This window comes from Meleagris gallopavo, chromosome 6 (assembly GCF_905368555.1).
Source record: "Meleagris gallopavo chromosome 6, MGAL_WU_HG_1.1, whole genome shotgun sequence".
In the NCBI taxonomy this organism is placed as follows: Eukaryota; Metazoa; Chordata; class Aves; order Galliformes; family Phasianidae; genus Meleagris; species Meleagris gallopavo.
In genome coordinates this window covers 9,861,989-9,889,185 of record NC_139409.1, presented here as the reverse complement: position 1 = coordinate 9,889,185, position 27,197 = coordinate 9,861,989, and the positions used below count along the sequence as shown (strand labels likewise).

At 38.9% G+C, this 27,197-nt stretch overlaps 1 protein-coding gene across 7 annotated transcripts in view; it reads right to left on the bottom strand.

Annotated features, from left to right (window-relative positions):
- Nucleotides 1–893: 893 nt before the first annotated feature.
- ZMYND11 (zinc finger MYND-type containing 11) overlaps nucleotides 894–27,197 on the bottom strand; it is a 102,748-nt gene continuing 76,444 nt past the window's right edge. For all 7 annotated transcript variants that reach the window (XM_010712398.4, XM_003206970.5, XM_085227042.1 and 4 more), the window contains 11 exons: nucleotides 20,253–20,330; nucleotides 19,762–19,854; nucleotides 18,236–18,323; nucleotides 17,016–17,071; nucleotides 16,289–16,366; nucleotides 15,659–15,777; nucleotides 13,699–13,906; nucleotides 11,796–11,864; nucleotides 9,701–9,973; nucleotides 8,421–8,606; nucleotides 894–3,304 (listed from right to left, as the gene is read on the bottom strand). In XM_010712398.4, coding sequence (XP_010710700.1) covers nucleotides 3,182–3,304; nucleotides 8,421–8,606; nucleotides 9,701–9,973; nucleotides 11,796–11,864; nucleotides 13,699–13,906; nucleotides 15,659–15,777; nucleotides 16,289–16,366; nucleotides 17,016–17,071; nucleotides 18,236–18,323; nucleotides 19,762–19,854; nucleotides 20,253–20,330 — 1,371 coding nt within the window. In that variant the 3' untranslated portion in view covers nucleotides 894–3,181. The remainder of the gene's footprint in view (nucleotides 3,305–8,420; nucleotides 8,607–9,700; nucleotides 9,974–11,795; nucleotides 11,865–13,698; nucleotides 13,907–15,658; nucleotides 15,778–16,288; nucleotides 16,367–17,015; nucleotides 17,072–18,235; nucleotides 18,324–19,761; nucleotides 19,855–20,252; nucleotides 20,331–27,197) is intronic.

Below are 27,197 nucleotides of genomic sequence, written 5' to 3'. Positions count from 1 at the left end.
GGGCTGCTGGTGCTGGGCTTGGAGGCTGGCTGTGGTTCTTGAGAAGGGAAGAGGCATGGCAAAGGCAGATAGGAGAGGGCCACTGCCTTTTCCTGATCCCATTTTGTTGGTTTACTTCAGTATAAATGATTAATTTGCAATATGTGACCTATGCTAGTTATTTGTATTGAACCAAGTTTTAGCAAGCTGAATGAATAACATTTGCACTCTTGGGTATGACTATGACTCATGTAAGAACAGAAAACTTTGGATAGCAAAATAATACGATATTTTAAAAATTTAAACTACATATTGATTATTTTCCTGGCACAAGCAGCTCTAACCAGGTACTAATTCCCACACAGAGACACGGGGAAATTGCTTCCCAGCATCCCTCCTACTGCCTTGACGCCATGACAGAGCTCCAGGACAATCCTTCCGCAAATGCCCCTTCTGCTGGGGGCTGCAGGCACTGCACCAGTGGGGCTGTGTGGTGATCTGTGGGGTAAATTTTGTTTACCAGGAAGACAGTAATCCAGGTACAATTACCTTATTCCACCCACCCTGGGCACAGGTCCATGGCAGTTACTGGGTTTGTGTGAGGGGCAGATGGGGCCATGAGTGAGACCAAGGGGGGGCTACAAGCTGCAGTCTCATAGAAGCAGGCATTAAAACCAACACTTGACACAGCCCTTGAAAGCTGCTGACTTGAACATACTGAAAAAATTCATCGTTGTGCTGAGAGCTGTAGTTCAGTGCCCAAGTCCTTGCATGGATCTGATCTCTTGGCTCACCCCCAATCAGGCAGCAGCAGGTTGCAGGGTGTCCAGACATGTTCACCTCATCCACAGCCCTGGGCATGGCCACCTTGGGGCATCTGGCCAAAATTAACACACACACTTTCAGCGAGATGCTTTTTTTTTTTTTTTTTAAATACATTTATTACCCAATGTTAACACATTAAATGACTCTATATATTGCTAGTCAGAGCAGCTTACAAAATGCCAGAATGCATCATAAACTGGACAGCCACAATGAATAATTACAATGTGCATAGTGGCTAAGCTCAACACTTTAATATAGCTTTATGATTTGCAGAAAAATTAATTTTAAATCATGATTCCTAAAACAATCAATTGTAATTTTACCTAAAACTTATACAAAACCAGGCCACAATCTTTTTTTTTTTTGTTGTTTTGTTTTGTTTTTTTCTTTAAAACACACAGTTTTCACGCTGTAGTAACTTGGAAATGTGCAACCGTGTCAACAGAGACAAAAAAGCCAAAGTAACACGAATCTTACTTTCATGCAGCTATCAGTTAAATATTACATATTCTGGAATGATTTTACACCAAAAATATTTCCACAATAACTTGCTTTCATAGGGGTGGATCGAAGTTTTGGAACTCGTAAAGTAATTGAACAGGATTGATTTTTAGTTGTGAAGTGTTTTACAGTCACAACACAGAGGCGACAAAAGTTAATTACACATTAATCAGGCAATAATGTAGCTGTGGTAATACAAGTTACCATCTACGTACTATTTTCTCCCATCAGCTTACCGCTCAATTTCCACAAGGTGTTGGGTGCAATTTGGCAGTATCAAGTCAATTAACTTCTATCACCGCTGTAAGTAAAAAGATCAGGATTCCAATGGCAGTTCACAGAAGTCTTAGTTGTATTTTCATCTTTACAATGACCCTGACAAATCCTAGAGAAAACTTTTTAAAAGGCTCTCCTGATTCTTCAGCTTCCATCGTTCCATCATGTAATTGCTTTCAATAAATATCAAAGATCTAAATAAATATTTACAAATTATTCCTCTAACTCCTCAAAAAATAGCGGGATGATTAATGGGCATATGACTTGGTCTAAGACCAGCCTTTGAAAGAAGAAACTAAAATGCGGAGACACTTGAAAAGAAAAGCTATTTAAGTAAGCTTTACATCTATTTAAAAAATTGTCTCTGAACATGGATGCAATTCATATATCTATATATAAAACAAACAAAAAAAAAATCATTTTTCAACTATCGATCCATTCCTATTGGTAATGCTTCTTAATCCAGACATTCCGCAAAATACAGACTTTTTACAAATCACGGCATCTTTAATACAAGAAAATTAACATGCATTATTCTTCATTCTGAGTACAGTGATGGAGCTCATTATTAGGCAATGACCCATTACTACAAACATAACGGCTTCTGTGAAACGTAAGTGCTTTTTCTCCTTTTATTATCGAGTTACAATGGACCAGGTGACACCAGATCGTAGGCAGTCAGATGACATTGGCTTGGGGAGGCTGAAGGGGGCACATTAACAAAATTTGTAAGCCTCGTAATTCCACACATGAATAAAGGTAGTTGTTTTTTTTTTGTTTTGTTTTGTTTGGGTTTTGTTTTTTGGCTTTTCTTATTCTTGTTACAAGCACTCATGTCAGGACAAAGATGAAATGTGCAAACTTCAAAATTTAAATATTCATTTTTCTCTAAGATCCAGCTCAGTAAAAGATTACCCCAGTTCCCTGTGATTTTAAACTACAAGATCAAAGCTAATATTTTGTTATAAAAGTTATATATTGAAAAGAAATAATGAAAATAAAACACAGTTGGGAAATATTTAAGAAAAAATACGCAGGAGTAGCACCTGCTGTGTCAACCCTGTTCCCTAAATTCAATCATGTACCCACTGGTATAACCAATAGATAATGCCTTTAAACAGTAAAATTAAGCTGAACAAAACCAGCTCAACAAGGTTAAGAAATAAATGTTACATCAAGGTAGTATGCTTCGTTTTTCTGAAACAGTTCTAAAGTTCTTACATTCAGATCTAGTTTTTATATGTTCCTTTTGTTAAACTCGCATGGTTTAATTCTAGATCTGCTGTTTTTAAAGATTAAAATCTCTGTAAAACCTAAAAATGTTTTAAAATTTGCTGAAAATGCAACAAATCCTCTAGTTTAAAATTATTTAAAGTAACCTGCTCCCAGAGATGTTCAATTCATTCCGCTGGCAAAATTTTGGAGGAGCACTGAACAGAAGATTGAAATTACTGTGCAAAATTTCTTTTACGAAAAGTGTTTAAAGGCTGGTGCAAAATGGGAAGCAAATTCTAAACAATTTTGGCTTCTTGGAAACAAAAACCGCTGTGTCTGAGAATAGCAATCATCGGGGTGATGTTCTAGCGGAGGAACAGCTCTTTCATCTTTTTCTGCGGCAGGTACGTTTGTGTTCAGCATGCCAGTGCTCCTGCTGACACTTGATGGAGCAGTAGGAAGTGTTCCAGCAGCAGTGGTACATGGCCTCTTCTTCACAGTTGTAGCACTGGAGAGAACAAATGAGACAAGATTACAGCCCTCGCGGGATCCCTCCTCGCTGCCCAAACGCGTTCTCACCTGCTCATGCACTGCAGAGCAGTACTCGTTCTGCCTGGGCACCCAAATGCAGCAGGGCATTTGTCGCATGTGCCAAGAAAGGCTACAGCTTCCAGCAAATCTGTACCATACAAGTACCACAAGCACATCTCTCATGTAAGAAAGCACATCTCCCAGGTCAGTGGGCTGAGAGTTTTCAGCCACACAATACAGGAACTGTCTTTTACTCAACGTTTGTATAATGGCATCCTGATCTACTTCCTAAAAGCTATGATAAAAAAATTACTGGAGTGAACATAGAATCACAGAATCATAGAATTGTTCAGGTTGGAAAAGACCTTTAAGATCATCGAGTCCAAACCACAACGTAGCCATACTACCCTAATTCTGACAACCCTCCACTGAATCATGTCCCTGAGCACCACATCCAAACAGTTTTCAAACACATCCAGGGATGGTGACTCAAATACCTCCCTGGGGAGCCTATTCCAGTGCTTAACAACCCTTTCTGTAAAGAAGTTTTTTCCTGATATCCAACCTAAACTTACCCTGGTGTAACTAGAGGCCATTTCCCCTTGTCCTGTCACCTGTCACCAGTGAGAAGAGATCAACCCCACTCTTGCTGTAAGCATTTTTCAGATATTGGAAGAAAGCAATAAGGTCTCCTCTCAGCCTCCTTTTCCCCAGACTAAACAGCTCTAGTTCCATCATATGCTGCCCAAACATGAAAATCTGCCTTCCTGAGGTCTTGCTACAAGCCCAACCCATCCAGGAGCTGCAGAGGGAGATCCTCATGGGCTAGGAATAATCACAGAATCACAAAACAGCTTGGGTTGGGTTGGGTTGGGTTGGTTAGGGTTGGGTTGGGTTGTAAGGGGGACCTCGGGGATTATATAGTTCAAACCCCTGCCATGAGCAGGGCCCCATCCAGCCTGGCCCTGCATGCCTCTGGGGATGGGGCATCCACAGCTTCTGTGGGAAACCTGTGCCAGCACTTCACCACACTTCCAGTGAAAAATTTCCCCAACACTTAACCTAACTTTCCCCTCTTTTAGTTTAAAACAATTCCCCCGGGTCCTATCATTATCTACCCATGGTTTTAAACTAAGACAGGACAGATTTAGGTTAGATGTTAGGAGAAAGTTTTTCACTCAGAGGGTGGCGACGCACTGGAACAGGTTGTCCATGGAGGTTGTGGATGCCCCATCCCTGGAGGCATTCAAGCCAGGCTGGATGTGGTTCTGGTCTGGTGGTTGGCGACCCTTCCTACTGCAGTGGGGTTGAAACTAGATAATCACTGTGGTCCTTTTCAACCCAGGCCATTCTATGATTCTATGATTCTTTCAAAAAGTTGATTCCCCTCCATCTTATAATCTCCCTTTAAGTTTTAGAAATCCCAAAAGCCACAACAAAAACACTTCTGGAGAAAAGAATGATTCCTTACTGCATGGTTTGTCACAGACCATTTGGTGTAGGCCTGCAAGAAGGCTGCCATCACTGGGATGCCTACTGATTGTCAGAGCGCTGCAAATGGTGACAAGACCTCCTGCTACAACAGTGCCACTGCAAGAAGGTGCCTTTAGCTTCACGCCTTTCAGAAATCAGAGAAAACCTGGAGAACACACAATGGCTCCATGGCTTCCTGCCCTTTCTGGCTGCCAGCATGGCACAAAACTCCTGAAGGAAGACCTATTGCACAGCCTCTGAGTTCTGCAGAAATACCTGCCTCTCGGCAGGGCCTCAGCAAAGAGGATTTCTGTGCTCGAACATGCAGAACGCTCCCAGGTTGGTAATAGTTGGAAATAACTCCATGGACACTGAGGATTTAAACAAAGAGAATCAGCATGCTGCTCAGCAGGGAGTGTGGGCAGCAGGCTTTGCCTCCAGATGTGTGCAGTACTGTCAGCCTGACCAGCCCGTGCAAAGTAGAGTGGCACTGCTACTAATGGGGCTGCTCACACTCAACACCTGAAAACTGGATCTAATGATCTCAAATTTGTCTTTCTGAATTTGTCATACCCAAAATCAGAGAATATCTTTAAGAATTCAGCCTGGAACACCTCCTGTAAGATGGGGAACAGATGGAGAAATGTGCAGGTTGCTGTCAAACCACAGAGTAACACAGGTTGTACTTTCAATGTACTGTCTAATTACAGCATTGTTAATAAAACAAGAGAACTACAAAGGAAATAAAACCCAATTGTCTTAAAACAAAATAAAAATGCAAGAACTCTACATTCTCCTATAAGATGCACGAAAGTTGCCTTTTATATCAACTAAACCAGTAACTATTTATTTATATCACTAGCAAAGGGACTGCTTCAGCTGCATGAGAAGGTAACTTCTCCACTCCATTTTCTCTTTGTATCTTAGCTCTAGGGAAGTTTATTCGTAGAAAAATCTGCAAAGGAGCGCTCTCTCAAGGCCTGCTTTCCTGGTTTTTCATGTTGCTGGCTGCCCACAAACCTATGGGAGCCATTAGGATCATCTGCTGGAACGCGCAGGGAACAGCTGTGTCTCTCCATTGCATTCAGCACAGGCCTCAGCCCCAAGCTTCACATCTGCTCACTTGGAGAGATCAAAAACACCAAGAGAGGAGAGGACAACCAGTTTGCAGACACTGCAGTTCCCTTTACATATGTTGGCCATAAGGGTGGGATGCAAATCTCCCCTTACAAAAGGGAAATAAAGTGTCATCTAAGCTGGTACCAGCACATGTGGCAGAGAAGGCAAAATGCCAGCTGGCCTTAGGCCTCCTTTCCTTTGTATTTTCCACATCTTAAACATTATCAATCATTTGGGATTTTGTTTCAGACTGTACTCATCACAGACAAACGTAGTTACTTAAAAACAGCCTGTTGCAAGTTAGAATAAATATACAGGTAAGCATTACTGAGAGAGACAGAGGTTAAAGATGAACTATGCACCACTTTAAATGGTGCTTACATGCAAGTGAAATAACTGGAAAAAAATAAAAAAGAAACAAAACAACTGTGGCACTGTGGTCTGAGTTTTGTAAATCATCACACTGCATAAACTCATGACTCTCTGCCTTTCCATTTCTTCCTTTTATTTGCTGTTCACTTGAGGTATCTGTATTAATTCCAAATTTTCTGAAGCTATAGAATTGAAATTTGGCTAAGCCAAGGGGACTGTGACCAGTCAGAGTAACACAGAATGTGGTTCTTTACGGTGTGAGGAGGCATGTCTGCTTGTGTGCTTGTCAAGCACCAGCAAAGCAATCCCTTCAATCGGACCAGACTATTTTTTTAAATCTAGGAAAAATACAAATACAGTATGAATAGTAACAGCTGCATTCCCAAACCCAGATATCTGCATTACGCAAAACCAGAGGTCTCTGGTTCTAATTAAAAAGCAAAGCCACCAAAACTCATTTAGTATGTGTTAATTACATGAGATTTTAGTAAGGAGGCATCATTATTATAATAGCTGCATACAACAGTGGTACTACACACAAGGGACTGTCATTAGTGCCACAGAAAGAAAAATCACTGGGGAGCTGTGTAATTGGACCAGCTCCAGCTGCCTGAGGCTGCGTGTTGGCAGGCAGATCCATCAGCCTGAATGCAAAGGTGTTTATCCTTCCCCTCCCTCCCAGCACATGAAAACCAGCTGCCTGCACGATGCATTCATTTAAGGTGGTGACTGACAGCTCTGGGCCCACAGGAGAAGGTGAAGCTGTCAAATGCTCTTTATATCTTTAATTGTCTTGCTTGGAAAGAGGCATTAAGCATGATCCTAAGATGCAGAGATGTGGTGCCACGGCACTCTGATGAGGCTAAAGGACACGGTAAAGACACATTGGAACAGACGAATAGAAATCTCAGGAGTGTCTTTCACAAATTCTGCCTTCAAAATGAAACAATCCCAATCAGCTCCAGCTAAGAGCCTGGACTCAGGATCCAGTTACTGCAATTGAATTACAACTTATCAGCTGAGCGGTGGCAACAGTTCACATGTGCACTTACAACATCTCATAGAATAGGGCTCATCTGACACAGTTTTATGGTGGGAAAAGCCAATTCAGTTTCCTTTTCAAGTGCCACAAGCAAAAGCACGTAGACGCCAGGGGCTGGTGACTCATTACAGACAACTTGATCGAGTTTGAGACCTAAATAACTTCTTGGCTCTGCAGAGAGAGGTACACAGGAAGAGATTTGCTCACTGATGGAGAACCAAATGCTGCAGTATCGTCACACCTACAGTACATCTCTACTAGGAATCAGAATGAAAATGCTGCAGGAGCTCAAAAGGAATTCTCTTTAAAAACAAAACCCCAAAATTGCAGCTGTTACAGGCATCAACCTATTGTCTTGCTTTAATATTTCTGTCAGTCCCCTACAGAACGCAGTTCTCTCTGCAGGGCCCACCGTTTCATCTATAAAGGCTAACGAGGCTGAGCCCAAACAAGCACAGCCCTCTGCAGAGGAAGGAACACGGCGCTGCGCAGGGCAGCAGTGGCAGCCGGTGGCCGTCCGTCACTCAGAGCAGCGTGCCATCTTGTGGCAAGGCGTCTGCACATTGCTCTGCCACAGCTGGCAAAGTCGAAGCTCCAAGGTGAGTGGGAAAAAGGGAGGGAAATGTATTTGAGAATGTATGTCTTAAATACACAAGAACACAAAAGAGCTGCAGAAAAAGCTTTCGGAGGAAAAGGCCAAAATGATATCAATCTGAGAATTTCTAGAAGGGAGCTCCAAACGCATACAGCCAGGGCTTGTACTCTTTAGGGCCTTGAGATCAAAGTGGGAACATAATGCAAAATTTGTTTGATCTGAAGTACAACCACACATCGTTGAGCAATATTTAGCAACATCTGGCTGGGCTATGGAAGGTGGTTCTGTTAACACTACCTAAATAAATAGAAAGCAATCAAAATCTGGAGTTCAAATGTGAGGGTGAAGGAAATCTGAAAGCTCAAACCTTGAAGCTGAAAGACAAGTGAAAAAGCGATTCGGGTAAAAGTAAGGAAGTGAATGCCTACAACTGGCCTGCACCCTGCATTATACATTTCCAGTTATTGTCTTGCAGTAAGTTTTGAGACTTACCCACTGCTTCTTCTTGGTCTGGGAAATCAGCTGCTTGTGCTGGCCCGCTAACTTCTTAATTTCTTCTAAAAATTCTTCTTTGCACTTCTCCTTTACTTGCTTACATTTTCTGTCCATCTCTCCTTGTGCATTGGCCACAGCTTTATTTACAGCCTGCCTTTTCTCTTCTTCCATCTCCGTACGCAGCTGCCATAAGAAAGTAAGTCAGCAAAGCAAGTCAGAGGACAGCTACTGGAATAAATCTTAAATAAATCTTCTTTAAGCCCCTAATACTGTTGTGAGTGGAGGCTACATAATTAAAGATTTCTTCTATTTAGAAAACAAAAAGTTATCTCTGTTACAGCTATAACAAAACTTCCATCCCATAAGAATTGTTCATAACTGTTTTGTTCTGCAAGGCAACCATAAAATCAGCTACACAGGTTCCATGTCTATTTTGTTAATGATCGGTCTCAAAATTATGAATTAATTTTTGTTAGGTAAAGATTTTGTCTTTTCTAAATCTGTAACTTCTTATAACTCCAAAGTAACAGCACGATGGATAATACAAACTGTAACATTTCTAAATTCAATGAGAGGTACCATTGTATTGTATTATTCATTGTCAGTGGAATTCCTTTGCCCTCATACAAATAGCTAGAGATTTGGTGTCTTAGTCCTACAGGATTAACACCTAAACTCCCCACGTTCATTCCAAAGTCCTTCCTCCAGGAGGAAATTCATTTTTTTTCCTGAGACAGGTATTTAAGTGAGGTCAGATGAATCATCCTCTGATTTGTCCTGTTTTCTCCAGCCAAAGGTGACCAGCTCAGACTTAGATAAGAAATTTTTAGATGTTACTGTTAGACAAGAAGATTCAAACAAATTTTTGCCAACCTCTTTAATGTTTAGGTCAGAAGTTTAACGGAAGAAAGATTGTTTACGAATAGCATTTAAATAATGACATTGTTTACAAAAACACTTGACAATGGACACAAAGAAAGGCTTTGGCAACAGATAATCATGAATGAACAATCGGTTTCACTTTTGGATCACAAACTGATTTTACTAGACTAGAATCAGAAGCAACAAGAGCTTTCTACTTAAACTAAGGCCTGCTGGTAAAGAATTTGTCTGAAAAGCAATACTGAAGACTATTTTTATACGGTCTCTTTGAAAAAGGTTTTTTACCTACTTTCTGGCTGGATGTTATTAAAGTAGAAAAGAATGTAGAAAAAAAATCCTAATCCCACTCCTCCTCTCCTCAAACCAGGGCGTAGGTGGTGTTTGACAAGTGTTACCTTTTCCACTGCCTCTCGCACAACTCTCTCAGTTTCTCTTTTGTGATCAGCTTTCATCCTGTCCTTGAAATCGTTAAAGATTTTGGTGTATTTGTCATGGCACATGTTCTGACACACTCCATCATTATTGGTCTGGGTGCTCCGGTGCAGCATTTTTGGAGAAGAGGCACTTAACTTCTTGGTCTGAGTTGAGACTGAAACTTTTTCAATGGGCTGAGGCATTGTGGGAATTTCCTGGCTTGAACTTACTGCTTCAGTTTCAGGTTCTGGCTCCTACAGAGAAAGAACAAACTTGCAAATCCAGGTATCAAAACAGAACAAGTTAACTTTCAATTCTCCCTGGAGAAAAAATGTTATCTGACTAACAGCAGCACAATAGACGTGAAAGGTATTTGCTGACACTGTGTAGATGAGCTTTCTGGGGAGGCTTTTCTGATCCAGAGCTAGGAGCTCTGCTGAAGGAAGCCACACTCACCCTCGCTTCCCTAAAAGTACCATCAAACTCAACAAAACATATCACCTCCCCAAAAGTACCATACCAGATCACTGAAGACCCAGTGGCACCAGTAAAGGATTACTACAGGTTCTTCCCCCTACCATTCTTCCTGAAGAGACAGTGTGGCCACAGTGCCTCAACTTTTTTGGCAAACTCAGGGCTTACTCTGGCCCAACAGGCTCTGCTGGAGACTGTAATATTCCATTTATTTCATAGAAGTGCTGCAAGGATTGATTAGTACTTCAAAGGTGCTTTGAAGATGAAAGACTAATGAGCGTTTAAGTCTTGATTCCAATAACATGGAACTTGGATGACCACAGAAGCTTTCTGTAATTACACAATTATCAGGAAAGAAATCATAGTTCTGTAATGTACTGTATTTAATTTAGCTTCCTATGTTATTACAGTGTAATATTGATTGTTTCTGCTCTTCAGAACAGATAAAGCAATACATTTGCAAATTCTTGGTGATTTTGAAGTATCTCAAGACACAGGTGTACTTTTTTTTTTTTAACTTACATTTTTAAAAGCTCATTTAACAGTGTACAGACAAAGCTCCTGTCCTTAATGCACCAGACTTGCTCAGGACTGGCCTTTGTGCTTGACAGTGTGATGGGATACATGGCACACCAACCAAAATTATGTGTATTCCCTTTTGCAACCAATTACTCTATAACTGGTCACTTGGATTGACTTCAGGATCACTGATAAAATATGAACAGAGCTAAGAAGGCAAATGTTAAGACAAAAATACATAAATTACAGAATTTGCTTGATAGAAAACACAATTATGATGATTAGACATCCTTAAACTATAGTCTGGGAAAGATGCCACTCTCCCTTTCTGGCAGTCCCAGGGGAACTATGGTCACATCCACACTGATGAAGGTGCCTTGAAGACAGTCCTGTGGGATCAGATACAATATCAGTATTTCAGGCAGCAGGGCCATCTCACATAGCTCTGATGCTGAAATACTGTAGTAGGGAAATCCTCTGTAGTAGGGACCCAAGTCCTGTGCATGTGTGCAACTTTTTTTCTCATTGTTCATCATGCAGCTGAAACAAGGACAAGAAAATGCTTAGAAATTGGGACTAATGCTAGATTTATGACTGCCTAAGCAACTGCCCCCTTGTGTACAAGGATAATAACACAGTTCTGTAGTTACATGACCATGGGTTAAATATTTCCTCCAATTCATTCGGTTTGTGAGGTGGATAGACAAGGAAGGAAGTTCCATGGACAAGTCTGGCTATGGTATTTTATGAACTTTTATGAACTATGAATTCTTGATCTTGCAAAATACTTCCGAATTGCTTTTGTTTGTAGATTTACTTAGCAAGTAGAATTGACTCTAAAAAAATCTTGTAGACTACAGTGGATTTATTCATGGTACAGAATATCACCATAAAGACACCAGTGGCTGGAATCTGGCATGTACAATTATGTTTGTTAGCAAGGAGAACAAAGCTATGGGGCTGGAACTTCTAAGATTAGTGTTACAAAATCAGTAAAAAGTGAAAGAATCCAAAGGTGCACCTATTACAACTTCAGACTTTTTATGTTGCTATCTCTGTAAACACATAATTGAGGTTACTTACTTCTTTTTTGAGTTCCATACTCTGGTTACGTCGTCCTTTCTTTGCTCTTGGTTCCTGAGTAACCTTCAGCTGTGAACATTATGAAAAGAACACTGAATCATTCCAAACAATAGTTCATATGAGTAGCATTCATTGTAACATGAACGACATGTGTCTTCTTGTATTTATCTGCAATTACTTAATTTAGCAAACAGAAAGTTGACTATGGTTCTTAAATAACAAGTGCACACAGTAAACTTTCTCCATTATCAGTGATAACTACACTCTGATAAAGGAACAAAAACTCAAAAATGTTTTAAAATGCAGTGTGTATTTTCTAAAATATCTGTAATGATTCTTTGCTTCATTTCACATGCAAATTCAAACCCTTGTTTTCTGGAATATTCTGATATCAGCAACTCATAATTAGGAAGCAGATCTTGTTGAAGCCAGAAAGCAACAACTATCACAAAGAAAACACGCATAAAGAAAGGCAGTAAGATTACTGAGACTTGCTTTAATTGATTATTATTGTATACATGAAGGGTTATCAGTACGTCATTCCTAAAAAAAACCAACAGTATCTAGCAAATAAAAAAAGAATTAAGATCTAAGTGAACGGTATGTCATCGTACTGTTCCTTACAGTGAAGCCTTTGAAGCATCCAGTACTATCTAGCATCAGTACAAGAATATTGCAGATTACTTTAAAGCTCTGAGTTTGATGGCTATTCTTATGTTCCTCTGTTTGGAAACCAATGAAGCAGGTACAAGCATTAAACAAGTGAAGGATGAACAGGTGAGACAGGATAGAAAATATGCAAATGGACACTTTAAAATCTGAAAAACTACGGAAACTGTTACCTGTCATAAATTTTGTGACTGTTTTCTTGTTTCATTCTGTGTTGTTGCATGACTGTATATACAAAATTAAATAAAGGGGGCTACAAAGGTTTAGTTAGGTAAACTAACCAAAACGAAAATATCTTTGTTAAGACGCATCCCCATAAAGCAACATCCAGTTTTATGAGCTGTAAGTTTTTAGACACAAATTAGATGATAGACCTGTTTGACTAAAGGGCACAGAAGAGAGTCAAAACACACTGATCTTTTGAAATACAGATTTAGGGAGATGTTGGTGGTTTCAAATGAGGAAAGAAGATGATGCCAGTGAAGAGGTTGCCAAAAATACATCGAAGCATCCTGCAAGCTATGAAAAACTTCCTGCCAAGTCAGTGACTGCAAATATAAAACACTCTCTTGGACACTAAATGACTAGCAAGGCCCGGCTTTGATAAGGGAATTTCCAGTGCACAGTTTTCTATCTTGTCCCTCTGTGCATTTCAGATTTGTTAAGGCAGTGTAATTTTTCTTATTTTGCAGAATTATTTTGGAATTACTTTAATTAGTTGCTGATCATATGCTCTTGAAGTTCAGTGTTTGCACCTAACTTTACTTGGACTTTCTAACAGAGTCATGGTTGGTGTTGCTCAGGAACTGGTAGCACAGAATACAGCCCCGAGTGAACACGCTCCAGCTGTGAAAAGGCAGAACAGCTCAGGGCTGTCCCTTGATGAGAGTTCAGGAAGGCAGTGCTGCCATCCATCTGATATCCATGACATTTAACTTGAACATGTCTGCTTAACTTCAGAAATCTTGGTCTGTTCTCATCAAGGCGCTGTAGATGACAAACATTTTGAAACTTCTCAGAGGTCATCCAAGAAAAAGAGGGAAGAGAAAAAATTTATATTCTTGCTATCACTAAGCTACAAAACATGGGGAAAATAAATCTTTGAATCCTCTTACAGTCACCATAAATCTGCAGACAGAGCACAAGGCTTTAAAACTACATTAATCCAAGGTATGTCATGTTTGTACCCTATCCTATAATGAATTTCTCTGGATGCCATCATGGTGGTACTCACTTGCTCATTGCTGGTGGAGGAGATACTTGACTCTGCCTCCTCTTCCCCTTTATCCTCATTCTTTGATTTCCAGAATCTCCCCTCACGAAGAAATCGCTGGTGCAGTTCCAGCTCATCACAGGCCTTCTTCCAACCCATGCTGCGTTTCACGTGCAGCCGATGGATGTTAACTGTGATATCCTGGATGTTTTCAGAGGGGATCCAGGCCCTGTTGAATAAACAGATGGGTTGAGAAACACAAAATAAGGATAAGAGATCTTGACTTAAAAGTTTTTCAGAGTGGCCAAGAACTGACAATTCCTATTTATACAGGATTTTCCTAAGCTTGACACATTTGAAAAATGTGACAAATTAGACACTGATGTTATCATAAGCACTTATTAGCTGTCCATGTTGAAAATCTCTCTTGCTTTTGATGAGCCACAAGTATCTTCTAGCTCCAAAGGGAGACCCATCAGCTGCCCGTTCTCTTGCTAAATGCTCTGTCAGACACAGAAACCTCTTTACTGAAGATTCATTTGCTAATCCAGTTTAGCCCTTGACCTCTCCTAAAATCAGCAAGGTATGTACCAAATTATCACTTTGAATATAGATACTCTGTGGCTTGGACTCCTGTCTATCAGGACTGAACTCATACAGAGACTGTCATGCTCTTTTGGGCTGAATTCATACCAGTGATATGGTTTCAAAAGTACTTTGGTATTTTCAGAGACAGTCCTCATAGAGAAAGACGGGCAGCTTTTGACATTTTGAAAGGTTATGCTATGCAGCACAGGATATTAAAGAAAAAGAGTTACTGCCCTGCACATCTACATAAAAGAGTAAACAATGTAATAAATCAATTGTCCATGGTTAGATTCTCAACTATTGTAACATAAATATCATTTAGTGAAGTTAGAGAAACAATTTTCATTTACACCTAGTGGGAATTTGGCCTTCCATTTTTCAAGGAATGACACTCTAGCAAAATCTATTTTGCCTTTTCTGCCAGCACACACTTCAGAAAAGTTACAAGTACCTGATCCCACAAGTCATGCTACTTTTTTCAATAGTTTGAAGCTTTGTGAACTTAATGCCAGAACTACTAATGAGGTAAGCTGCAACAGATTCAAAGACAATCGTTCTTTCATTGTGACACAAATAAAGATGCTGTATCCACTTAACACCTATCAGAAAATGTTGGTAGTTCATGCACAAATTAAAGCATGTTAAAGTTAGATCAAAAGCAATTTAAATGAGCAGTTCCATAGAACACTGTTACTGAATCCTCTAGACCTTTTGGGATGCTTCAAAATATACACTTTCCCAAAAACCATGTGTTAATTTGCAAACATTTATATTCTTCTGTTCACATATAGGCACATAAATTGAACAGCAAAAAAAATCAGTACATCCACTGTAGCAACCCTACTATACCCTTCCCAATTGCTGAACAAACAAGCGGATTTGGAAGTAAAAATTGTGAAGTTTCCAATGTAAAGAGTTATTCTCTGAAATTGCCAACCAGCTCACAGCAGGAATTCCATCAGTGTTCCAGCAGTGAAACAGAAATATTTGTGATGTATATTATATTGCTAAAACAAAACAAAAAAACACACAGTGTGACTGCTCAGAAGAGGACACTGCACAAAGTCAGTACTGCTGGTAGTATGAGAGCATTTCTGTCCAATTTTTACCTTGGACTGGATTAGCAGATTGTTATTGCTTTGAAAAAACAGTTCTCTGCACAGAAGTTCATTGGCTTTCTTTAATTAAAATGGCATTAAGTAACAACTCTATCACAACTGTGAAAAGGGAATCTCTGAGCCATTTGGCAACTTCGCATGTGTTAGACTGAGCTTTAAACTTTCTGAAACAACTGGCTTGCAACTGTCTGAGCCAGGACTCCCAACATGATACATGAGATAAACTCATTCTAAGTATTGTTTTTAGAAAGCAACACATGGAATAAATAAGTTACCTTTGGTGGTGATGACCAAAAAAGCGAACATCAACTTGATTGTCCTCTTTCTGCATGACTTTGGCTGGCCAAAACCCAAAGCCTTTCATTTTGGCCCAAACCAACTCATGATTAGGTATCTGGAAAAAAATGTTGTATTTATTATTGGATATGAAGCATTATATTAATTTCTACCACAAATATTTTACTGCAATGCTATACCAGTTTCTTAAGAATATGGTTGCTGTTTATATCTAATGCCTGTTTTCATTTTTATCTTCTTACAATGCATATTTCTCTGTAAGATTTATTGCTTGGATTATCATCAAAAAAAGACTATTGAAAACATATATCTTAAGCATCTCCCAAATTAAACTTCTCTTTGTCCTTTCCTAGAGTAAAGTTTTATTTCTGTAAGCTCCTTATTTTCTTGTGAAAGTGATATAGCTGTCTGATAATCAAGTTTATTGCACGTATTGATACAGCCTTGCACTTCAACCAACATTTTGCTTGTGTAAAATACTTAAGAGAGTATTAATCATACATCTGAAACATGCTTACAAAAATGGAATATTCAATGCATTAATGAGATCAAACTGCAGGAATTTATGCAGAAAAACAAACAAATAAAAATACGTGTCAGCAACATACACAAGGATAGCAGAACCAATTGTCAGGTCGTGCATTTGACAAATAAAAACAGTTCTTGCAAAGCTGCAGTTCATCCAGCTGAAAAACAAAAACAGATATAAATAAGCTCCAAAAATCCTATTTGTATGAGCTCAGAACTGTAAGTGGCAGAATTTTTCAGTCCTGCTTGCTAATTGGGTGGCATTACTTCTGTGCAACGAGGTGTGAAAATGAGATGTCTTAAGAGCAGATGAAAGACAAGATGCAGAAATGTTATTCATACTTTCAAAAAACATGGGGGAAGGGCTTAATTGAACACTTAATGATTTATTAAAGCTAAAATGCATAGTTATTAAATTCATCAAAATTTAAAGCACATTTTGAAAGAAAAAATTCTACTGAGCAAATGTGACAGCCACCTCATCTTTACTTTTTGGTCTCCTTTGAATATTAATAAATGTTTCGATGACAATTACAGAATTTGTTAGGAATCTCACTTCAGACTGAAATTATACAAGCAAGTACAATTATTTCTAGTCCAATCATATATTCCTGTATTATTTCAAAACTAAAACTTAAATATAATTTTATCCAAACAATAGTCTAGTTGCAAAAAATGGAAAAGCAATTCTGAATCAGTAGTTAGAACTTCAAGTCCTTGTTTTCAGAACAGGAAGAATCATTCTCTTAGCTTCTATAGCAAAAATTAAATAGCATGTCTATATCTTGGTTACTTGGTGCTACTTACTTCATGACATGTGTCTTTGTAAAGCATCCTCGCTATGTCAGCTTGTTCACTGTCCGCTGTAAATTAAAAATAAATGCTATGAACAATCACAGTATGATCACTGTGCTCACGAAGATTTGCAGCTGCTATGACTTTCATGCTGTAATTGTCTAGCGTTAGAATGCAAAACATAATTCAGCCACTTGGATAACCTTTCCATTTAAAATTTTCTAATGATCAGTTCTATATTTGCTTGCTCTTTTATGTTTATAATGCAAAAACACTGTTGGGAGCTTTTAAACCAAACAATACAAATATAAATCTGAGGAGCAGCAGAAGCAAGACATGGTTGCTCTAAATACGGATCCAGTTCCTTTCTATGCTTAATGTCTTACCAATTGCCCTAAAACATGCTTCTCTGCAGTCACCAGTGGAATGAACACAGGAACATCTCATAAGTATTTCAGCTCAGAGAATGCTTCAGAAACTGTTTATCACTACGGGTTTTCCTTGACACTTGTGTATGTCTCTATTGGCACACTCCCTCTCTTAGCGCTCTCCCTACTAGCAACAGTATGGGTTGCCTGACACTGCACATGGCCTGTCCCAGTTCCCCTGAGCTGTCTGCGTGGGAGAACCACAAACCACATCCTTCCTGAAAAGACAGTTCTAGAGAACCTTGTTCCTGGACCTGGCTTTGACTTCTAGAAGTGGTGGTGGTGCTTCTACCTACCAGCTATATTGTCACACCTTACTAAATGATCACTAAATTCCCTCAGTGGCTGGCAGCTTTTCTGATGGCACCACTCCTTTTTTGATGGCACCAGTATTTTTAGGGGGACGTAGATGTATCTGCTGCTGGAATGAGGCAGATATTGCCAATGATTTTGCTGACACAGCACATCAGAAACTGTACCTCTTTCTACTTTAGAGCAACACGTATTCCAGAAGAAACCTGTAGTATAGATTAACTTGTGGCTTTGGTTGCAGAAGAAATAGGATGGCAAAGTTGCAAATTCTCACTGACAGGTTTAGCAGAGTATTTGAAAATAGACATGTAGTAGGTGGGCAAGAGCAGACCCTGCAGTCAACCAAGTCCTCTCATAGTTTACTTTGATTTGTAAGGGCTTTCAAATAACTTCATCTAAATTTAAGATTATCAAATACCAAAACCAATCTTGAACTTGTGAGCTTCCTACTGGCAAAGATAAATAATGCAAGTAATAAATGTAGCACTTTACCTCCATAGAAAATCACTGTGTTGTGTAGAAGCAGCTGCGCATCTGCTTTGAACTCCTCATAACTCCTGTACTTTCCTTCATTTACTTTCTATATAAAAGAAAACAGGATTGTGAAAAAACTGCCAAAGTGCTGTACCTGTTTTATGCAAAAAAGCCTTCACGGAAATCTGCATTATCAGACACTGCCCTTCCAGCACACAGAAGTAGTACTTACAGCTGTTTGACATGGTTTGTTAGCACCTGAACACTGGCTGCATTGGTTCCTTCATGCAATGCTCAGCAGTGAAATATGTGCTTTAATGTTTGATTAAGTTCAAAAAAACAACCCTCTTGGTTATGACAGGGTAAATTTAGAGCAGTAAGATGTGATCCAGAATGCTTGTTCAAATAAAGGTATATTCCCTGAGGTGAAGATTTTACACCTTAAAATACATGCCGGTTTCAAATCGATGTTGACTGCTTTTATACTTCTAGGATTTTCACTTGACAGTGAGTGCTTTCTGATGCAGGCTGATTGCCTTAGTCTTCCAAACTCATAACAAAAGCCCACAGGGAGCCATGCAGCTAATTTACCTAGAAAGATCTTTTTTCTAGTAAGGAGTGCAGTCTTTTCTCTCATGCTCTTTGAAGAACATCTATGAGAATCCCAATCAACAAACAAAATATCTTCAAATTCTGGGATGTTATCAAGGCCAAAAAGACCCTTTGTGGAAGTGAGTCAAGGTGACACAATGAAAGAGAAATCTAAACTATTTTTAGTTTCAGCCACTTCAATCCAGCCCGTAATGGATGTCTCTGAAATTGTCAGTGTAGCGATTGTTTATCCATGTTTTTCAATAACAATAATAAAGCAATATTTATTCACATCTATGTTTGTAAAGGATAATATGTGTTAGCATGTCATAGCAAACAAGTTACAACAATAAATAAAATGATATGCTATCCAGTTTGGTCATACGTTGATTTACATGAGTCACAATCAGACCTTTTGTTCAGAAGAAAAAAAGAAGAGAACATACTAGAACTTTATTCTTGGAACAATTAATGCAAAACAGATGTTAAGTGAGTCCTGTTTTTTTGTGATCAACAAAATGATTGGTTCCTTGTGAATCATTCAGATGTTTCTAAAGTTGACATCTACACAATGGCTCAATAGTTAAAAATGGAGTATAGTCAAAAACATTGGGCCAGATATACAAACACTAAAGACCATATTCAATGACTTAGATAAAGCACACTTTTTAAAAAGATTTCAGCTACCTGCAGCTCCTAGTAAAATCCTAATATGAAAGGAATTGACAATACTCTGTGTCTGAAAACCAGGCACCACTCAAGACGTTTTCACTTGGTTACCTGTTTATAAAGAAAAGTATGAAATTTTAAGCTCCTATATTCAGTGCTCAATATAAAGCTGCAGTACTCATCATAAGGAGAATTAAACAGGATTGTGCTTTAGCTCTTAAGGTTTATCTTCAGTGTTAAAAGGCACCTAAACAGTGTAGAAGTTAGAAAGGAAATCACTCTACCTCCTGTATAGTAGGAACATCAACAGCTGAGTGCACCAGCCTCCTATACATTGGGTGTTTGTTGTCCTTCCCTTTCTTGTTTAGATCTATAGCCTGAAAGTTATGAAACAGTACAAGTTATTGCATTGAGAATCTGCATAAAACATAAACAAAAGATTAAATAATTGCAACAGCTTGGAATATTTCAGGTGGAGAACAGACAAGGCCCAGCTGCAGATCAGCAATCTTACACATTACATGCATCTCAAACCTGAAAAATTTCAGTTTCAAAAGAGCTATGGGCCCATTGTATAAACTGTTTCTGCCACAATTATATTAATCTTAGCTAAGAGACATGATAAGTGTATGTTGAAACACACGCACTGCTTACGACAAGGGAAATAAAACGACACTCTCTTGTAGGCCTTCTTCCAGCACAGTCACACAGGCCAGCTGCATTGCAACCCCTACAGCACACAGCACTTTGCCAACTGTCCCTGTTTCAGACTCACCCGCTCCTTCATACGAGAGACTATGAACCGCAGGTATGTGCTCATCTCTTGTTTACTTGTGTTTTTCTTCTTGATGCTCTGTCAAAGAAAAACACAATCATATTATTTTAAATTTGACTTCAAAGTTCATCCAGCAAATATTTTCTTAGTGTCACAACATTTTTTGAAAACGTAATTTGGGATCAAACTGTATCAAAAGAATTTTTAGGGGGAAGTATTTTGTGGTAACACTAGCAAGTCATAACAACCATACATGCTGCTTTGAATTACGACTGAGCTGAGGACTTCAGCTATACAAAAATTACCAGTTTTATTTCTACCTATATTCATACTATTTTGCCAGAACTCTTAACATAAAAAAGTGTCTTCTTAGAATAAAGTAATGAAGAAAGGCATTATAGTTTATAAATCATCTTTTTCTTAATTAGCAAAGCATTAAATTATCAGTAAAATAAATTACTCTTAAAAGAATATCCTGTACTAACTATAATGTGTTTACTAGGCAAACAGACACCATGTGGGATACACTCAAACACAGGACTGCTCCAGCCACTAAGAACTGAGTACCCCCTGCTGCTCAAGAAATACAGCAGTTAGTTTTTGTGGTTCTTCCTTCATAAAACCTAATCCAGATTTTGGAGCACAGTTTGCTTCTTTTTAACAGTTCAGGATCCAGAAGTTTTAATCCCCATCTTGGACTAGTGCAGAGTCTTATCCCTACCCTTAAAAGCCAGCTCAGGCTAGAGGGAGCTTTTCATGCAGAGAACATGCTGCTACATAGAGAGTGGCTCTCAGGTGCCTAGCTCTCCCACAAAATAGCCTTTCCAAGTCCAGGCTGCTGGCTGTGCACAGTACTACACGGCCTTACAACAGCTGCTGTCTCTTCTTTGTTCTTGCCTATAGGAGCTCCTCAAAACAAAAGTGCTATGAAATAGCAGCATGGGTTCCAGGCTTACTGTCTGGCAGAGGTTTTCAGCTGCTTACATCTTTAGCAAAAATGCTCATTTCTCCTCAAAACTGAATGCAATAAGTGCCAAGCTGAGTTCTCCCATTCTATGCCTTCAATCATCACCTGTATGCAAAGTGTGGGGACCAAATACTTTGAGCTACACCTGCCTCTTCAAACTTTGATCGTCTTCAGCAAGATCCACATAACTATGTATGACTGCTGCTTAGCAAACAATATTATGTATGATGCACATGAAGTAACAGAATTCAGTTTGCCACATAGTACCACATGGGTACCTAATGGGTAACTAAGAGAGGTTAAGAGGCTTACAAACTATTAATCAGTAGAAGTGACTTTTTTTTTTTGTTCTAATTACTCATAACAGACCCTGAACGTAGAGAGGGAAGATATGTGTTGAGCACAGAGCAACTGCTTTTACGTATTTACTTAGCAGAGCACAAATTACATGCTAATACAAAAAAAAAAAAAAAAAAGTAGAAATTTGATTTCTGATTGAGTGTGCTCTGCTTTCATTCCTTTCTTCTGAAAGACACTGAAGACACTGAAATCACAGACTGGCCCTGGTGCTACAGCAAGAGTGTAACCTATGCATCTCAGGACTGCACTTACTACCTCCTTCTCAAATTAAATAAAATAAAATCTGTACATAGCACTACCTATAAAGGTGTTTATTCAATTACTTAGCAGTACACATAAAATCATTAATCTGCACTGAAATATTTCTACCTCACCACTGCAAGCTACAGAGCGTACTTTCAATAGCCTCTGTCCCACAGTCATGAACCTTCATAGACACTACTGTATGCAAAGCAGTACCATAGCTTTTTCCTGAAAGGACATGGTCTCTGTTAGGCAAAGTGCAGTACTGTGGAAAGGGCCAGCAGATCTTTCTAACTCTCCTATCATATTTTAGCATTATTTTCACAGTGTTAATGCTTTCTAGACTGTCTGCCCAGGCTCTGGAATGAGACTGAATTTTACTCTGAGTCCTACTCTGAATCACCTGAGTATCTCTTTAAAGTAAACATGGCAAAGTAATCCTTCACAAGAACATGCATTCTACTCAAATTCAATTATCTATTCAGTTTTGCATAAAACAATATTCATACTCAGCTGCAATGCATTAAATTTTCTGCATTATGAAATGCAGCTGTCATTTTGTCATTTTAGGCAAGAGTGCTGTATGTTTGCCAATGACGTACCATTTTAACAGGCTTCTCACGATGCAATCAAATTAACTTGCAGAGATTAGTCCTCTCTTTCTGACATGGTTCTGAATATATCATCCCTTAAAATATTTCAAAATTCATGTGAACCTTTCTTCATGCCCTCATGGGCAGCACAGTTTGTAAGAGATTGTGTTAAGATAGACGGTTTACAGATTTACCCCTCAGATCATAAAGATAGATAGCTGGCTACGTGTCATTATTGATGTCAGCAATTAATATAATCTTATGTATCAATGAAAATGATATAATTAACTTGCCAATTCAGGCAAACTTGAATTTCTCTATTTTTTCTTCAATTCTCTATACTGATTTAAGAAAAAAAAAAAGAAAAGATCTTCAGGTTGCTTTTCTAAACATCGAAATGTAACGAATTAGGGAATAGAAGCCCATATGCCAGCACAATGTCTTTTTATGGCAAGGTTACTCACCCTTGGTAGAAAGGTATAATTAAACCACTTCATTCACTTTTGAACAAGTTTACTTTCCAGGACATACCTAACACATGGCTTGGAAGCTATGATCAAAAACATGGATTTTTTTCATAAAAGTAATATGTGTTTTCAAGACTTGTCTTGTTCTGGGATTAGTCAAACTAGACACACTTAAAGAATAGTTAATATTAGATGAGGGATATCTTTAACATAAAATCAAATTATATTGTTCTGAGATAAGTAAATTTACCCACTTTCAGGTCCCTTTATAGACAGAGTGATATAAAAGCAAGTACAGATGAAAATTACGTCTTTCAATTTTCTACTTTTAGGAAAGGAAAACAATACTGGTGACTCCTGAAATTGTATAAGTGGCAATGTCTATTGCATATCTTTTCTCACAGTCAGATCTACTAAGACACACTATTGAAAACCTTATTTAAGAGACTCTTAAGATTCAATCCAACCCAAACAGACCATTTCAGGATCATTTAATATACGTATTGCACTGGTTCTGGTTGGAATGCAGTTAATTTTCTTCACAGCAGCTCTCATGGAGCTGGGTTTTAGATGTGTCACCAAAACTATGCTGATAACACAGGGATGTTTTAGCTATGGATCAACAGCGTTTGCAGAACATCAAGGACTTCTCTGTTTCTCTGTATACTCAAGTGAATTGACAGCGTGCAAAAAGTTGGAAAGGGATACAACCAGGTAGATAACCCAAACTGACGACAGAGAAATCCTAGCCCATGTAACATCACGGATTGACTATCAAGATCTATGGTTGCACTACGTGATCTTAGTGGTCTCTGCCAACCTTAACGATTCTACAATTCTCTAATTCTATGGTGTTCAATAATAAAAAGGGAAAATGGGTGCTTTACGGAGGTTATCCATCTTAAGCTCAGCTTTGGCTACTGGTCTACCCGTGGGAGATGCTAAGCAATTGGTTTAGCATCACTTTTTCTGTTTTGCTTTATTTCTTCTCTTCTTCCACTTCTCACCTCACAAGATTTTCTTGCTTTCACTCCTTTCCTCGTCGCCTGTTCCCACCAAGGAGCAAAGGGGTGAAGCTTGCAAGCATCTGCATGATGCTCAGCTGCCTACCAGGTTTATCCCCCAGCAGGGATTATTTCCAAGTCAACCAACTTATAGTGAAATCAGCAGCCTTTCCTCTTTGAATCATAGTCAAGTGCCAGGCATTGATGTTTACATTGTGGGTGCAGGAATGCAGCACTTGACAATAGCAGTCCTCATGTAGAAGATTCATAACATCTGGTAGGCAGAAGGCCAAAGCTGCAACTTAACTGCTTGTAGGTGCAGGAAATACCTTATACATGCATTACTCTCTGTGGCAATTAGAAATTGGTACCTAAAGACTGGATTTACGTTATTGTTTGCATTCATTATCCCAGATTAATAGAATTGCTTCATTGGGAAAGAGGGTGGCAATACACTGCACTGTGAAGCTGCAAGTGACTTAGCAACCCTGACATGCACAGTGCAGGAAATCACCACAAGACTTTATGAACTCCCTGAGGTGAGCACCAGCTGAAGGGACTCCCAGGAAAAACTCCATCCTGAAGGAGCACTGCTTATGGTGGAACTACCTATGCTTCACACTCTGAGGTACAGGGGTTTCCTTATAGTCTCTGATACCTTTTTTTTCCCATTCTTCTCTCAACTGTCAGGTGTATGCACACACTGAAGAGCTCCACATCAGAGCAGGAAGTGATGGATTAAGCGAAGGCTGCTCAGTGACAGACACATCTTTCTAAGTCACCAGTTCCATTTCCAGAAGCAGTTCAGATTTCCAGGAGTGCATCCACATAGGAGAACTAAGTGTACAAGCCTACCATTTATTCACCAATGTTGTTTATGAGCCGATTGACCTGCTGGCCCTTCGATTTTTTTAGGGTTTAAATTAACAGAGGAATTTGGTGCTAATGCATAGGTGTAAATTGTATAAATATGCCAGACCCTATTTAGGGAATATGTTCCATCATGTAGTTATTGTACAGGTTCTGGCTGTGATAGTTTTCTTCACAGAAAGTTCTAGATCTACTTCACCTCAGTAATCTTCATATGCCTGTATTTCTAATTTTCTATCATTTGTCATTCTCACTTGTCATGACATACACCTATTGCTAACTGTGAGCTGCATGATGGAGAATTTTTATGTACCCTATGAAATGTTCACTACAGTACCAGTACTCCGAAACAACCTATTTATGGGACACATATCAGCACAGTATTTCATATCTTAAGCTCTACACTTTACTTTGCTTGCATATGCACAAAACACAGAAATACTGAATAACCTACTACCATACGTGAATTGGTTATAATTCTTTGTACAGTACATGCATGAAAGATCAATGACTGATCAGACATTTGCAAAAAAAAAACAACAACAGTAACAACAAAAATAACAAAATAGCCGGGGGAGACAAGTGAAACCAAAACTAATTCTTCCTTTCTGTTTCACAAATAAAAAATGTATTCCTCTGGAACAAAATATATCACCATGCATAATTTTGCCTTTCTAAAAAAATATTTTAAAAAAAGTTTTTTAAGTATTAATCGCAGGCAGCTATTCGATCTGGGATCAATTTTCTCCTATTCAGACTTCTTTTATACATCTATTTTCAATAACAACAATAACAACAAAACACTGCATTTTTGCAGTACTTTATGCAGTTTTGAGGTACTAAATTAACAACTGGATAAGATTAATTTCCTCTCTTTATCCAACCAAAGAGTGGCAATAAGCATACAAGTCTCCCGCATCCTTCAGAGACCCAGCAGACTAACCCTGTATTGCACAGACCATTCCAGTAGTGGGAAAAGGCTAATGCAATCTCTAAGTCCACTTGATACCATCTTTCCCTAGTGATCTATCTACCAGGAATTTTGATGATAATACCAATTTATTTCACTTAAGACAGTGATTAGTCAGCAGTCAGGGAGGATCTTCAATCACTGCAGTATGGTTTGAGTTGAACTTTGCTTGACTCTTGTCTCCTGCTGAGAATTATGTGAGGTAAAAAATATTCAAATTGGTTCCATGAAATTAAAACAAAAAAAAAGAAGAAAAAAAAAAGCCAAGAATGAGACATTCTTGCTTATGGATGCAGTGGGGAAAAATTGCCAGCAGGGAAACAGAGTTCAGAGCACAGCTTGTGAGGGACCATTCTAAACGTTACAGGAGAAAAAATATTTTCAAGTTATGAACAAATCCTTGGCAACGTCCTTTATAAAATGCTTCTGAGTAGTCAAGTGTGCAAGATAAAGCTGCGCAGGTTGATTGAACTAGTACAGCCAGCAATTGTGAAACAAATAATCCAAAGGCTTGCTGACCTTGGCAGCATTACAGAAGCAATCTTTACATAAGAATGAAGTGTTCTTAGATTATTTCTCCCAATATATTAGGTTTCAAACATATTTCTACTTCACCTTTGTAAAGAGCTTGGAGATCCCTTGGTAAAATGTTCTATGTCCAGTCACAAGGAAAAAAGTACAAAAATATACACGTCTCTTTGTCCCTATTACTTTCCTTGAACATCCATATTTACTGCAGATAACGTAAAATAAATCCCATTGTCCTTACACAAGATAGTTAAGCTCTGTTATGTCCTCTGGATATCAGCCAGTGTTCTTTAAACTACCACAGTATTTTGAATATAGGCCTCTCTCGTTCTTTTAAAATAAAATTAGAGCAGTCTGTTCCTAGGAAGGTGGGGGGAAAGCAGTGGAAGAATACTGAAACCTGACACAAGCATGCTAATTCTCATCTAGACCTTTTCCTTGCTCCCAGGGACTGTGCAAACCTCATTAGTCCCAGTTTGCAAACTTAGGGCTTCAAACGAACTGGAGTAATTATCGGAAGAGATGCCAGTACAAGGGAAAAAGGGATGGCATGGCATTCAAAATGGCAGCATTCTTATAAGTACGTTGGTTATCACTCAAGGCACTGAGCAAGCCAAAGCTCTCTGGAGCAGGAAGGATATAACAGACCCCCAAACCTCTCCTTGTATAACAAAAAGGGAATCAATAGGCAAAAGGACACACTACATGTGGTCGAAGATTCATAGCATTTTCTTAAAGGTAAATATTTGTTTAATATCAGTGCCATAAAGTATCTCAGAGCTCTAAGATGAAAGTCCAACTGAACTCAGAACAGACCACCCCACAAATCTGTGCACTCCGCATGCAGCGGCTCAGCTCTTCCATTCTGCAGACATCCATCTTATAAGATAGATGCCACAGGCCTCCTAACACACAAGGTGGCTTAAACCACTTACATTCCCTC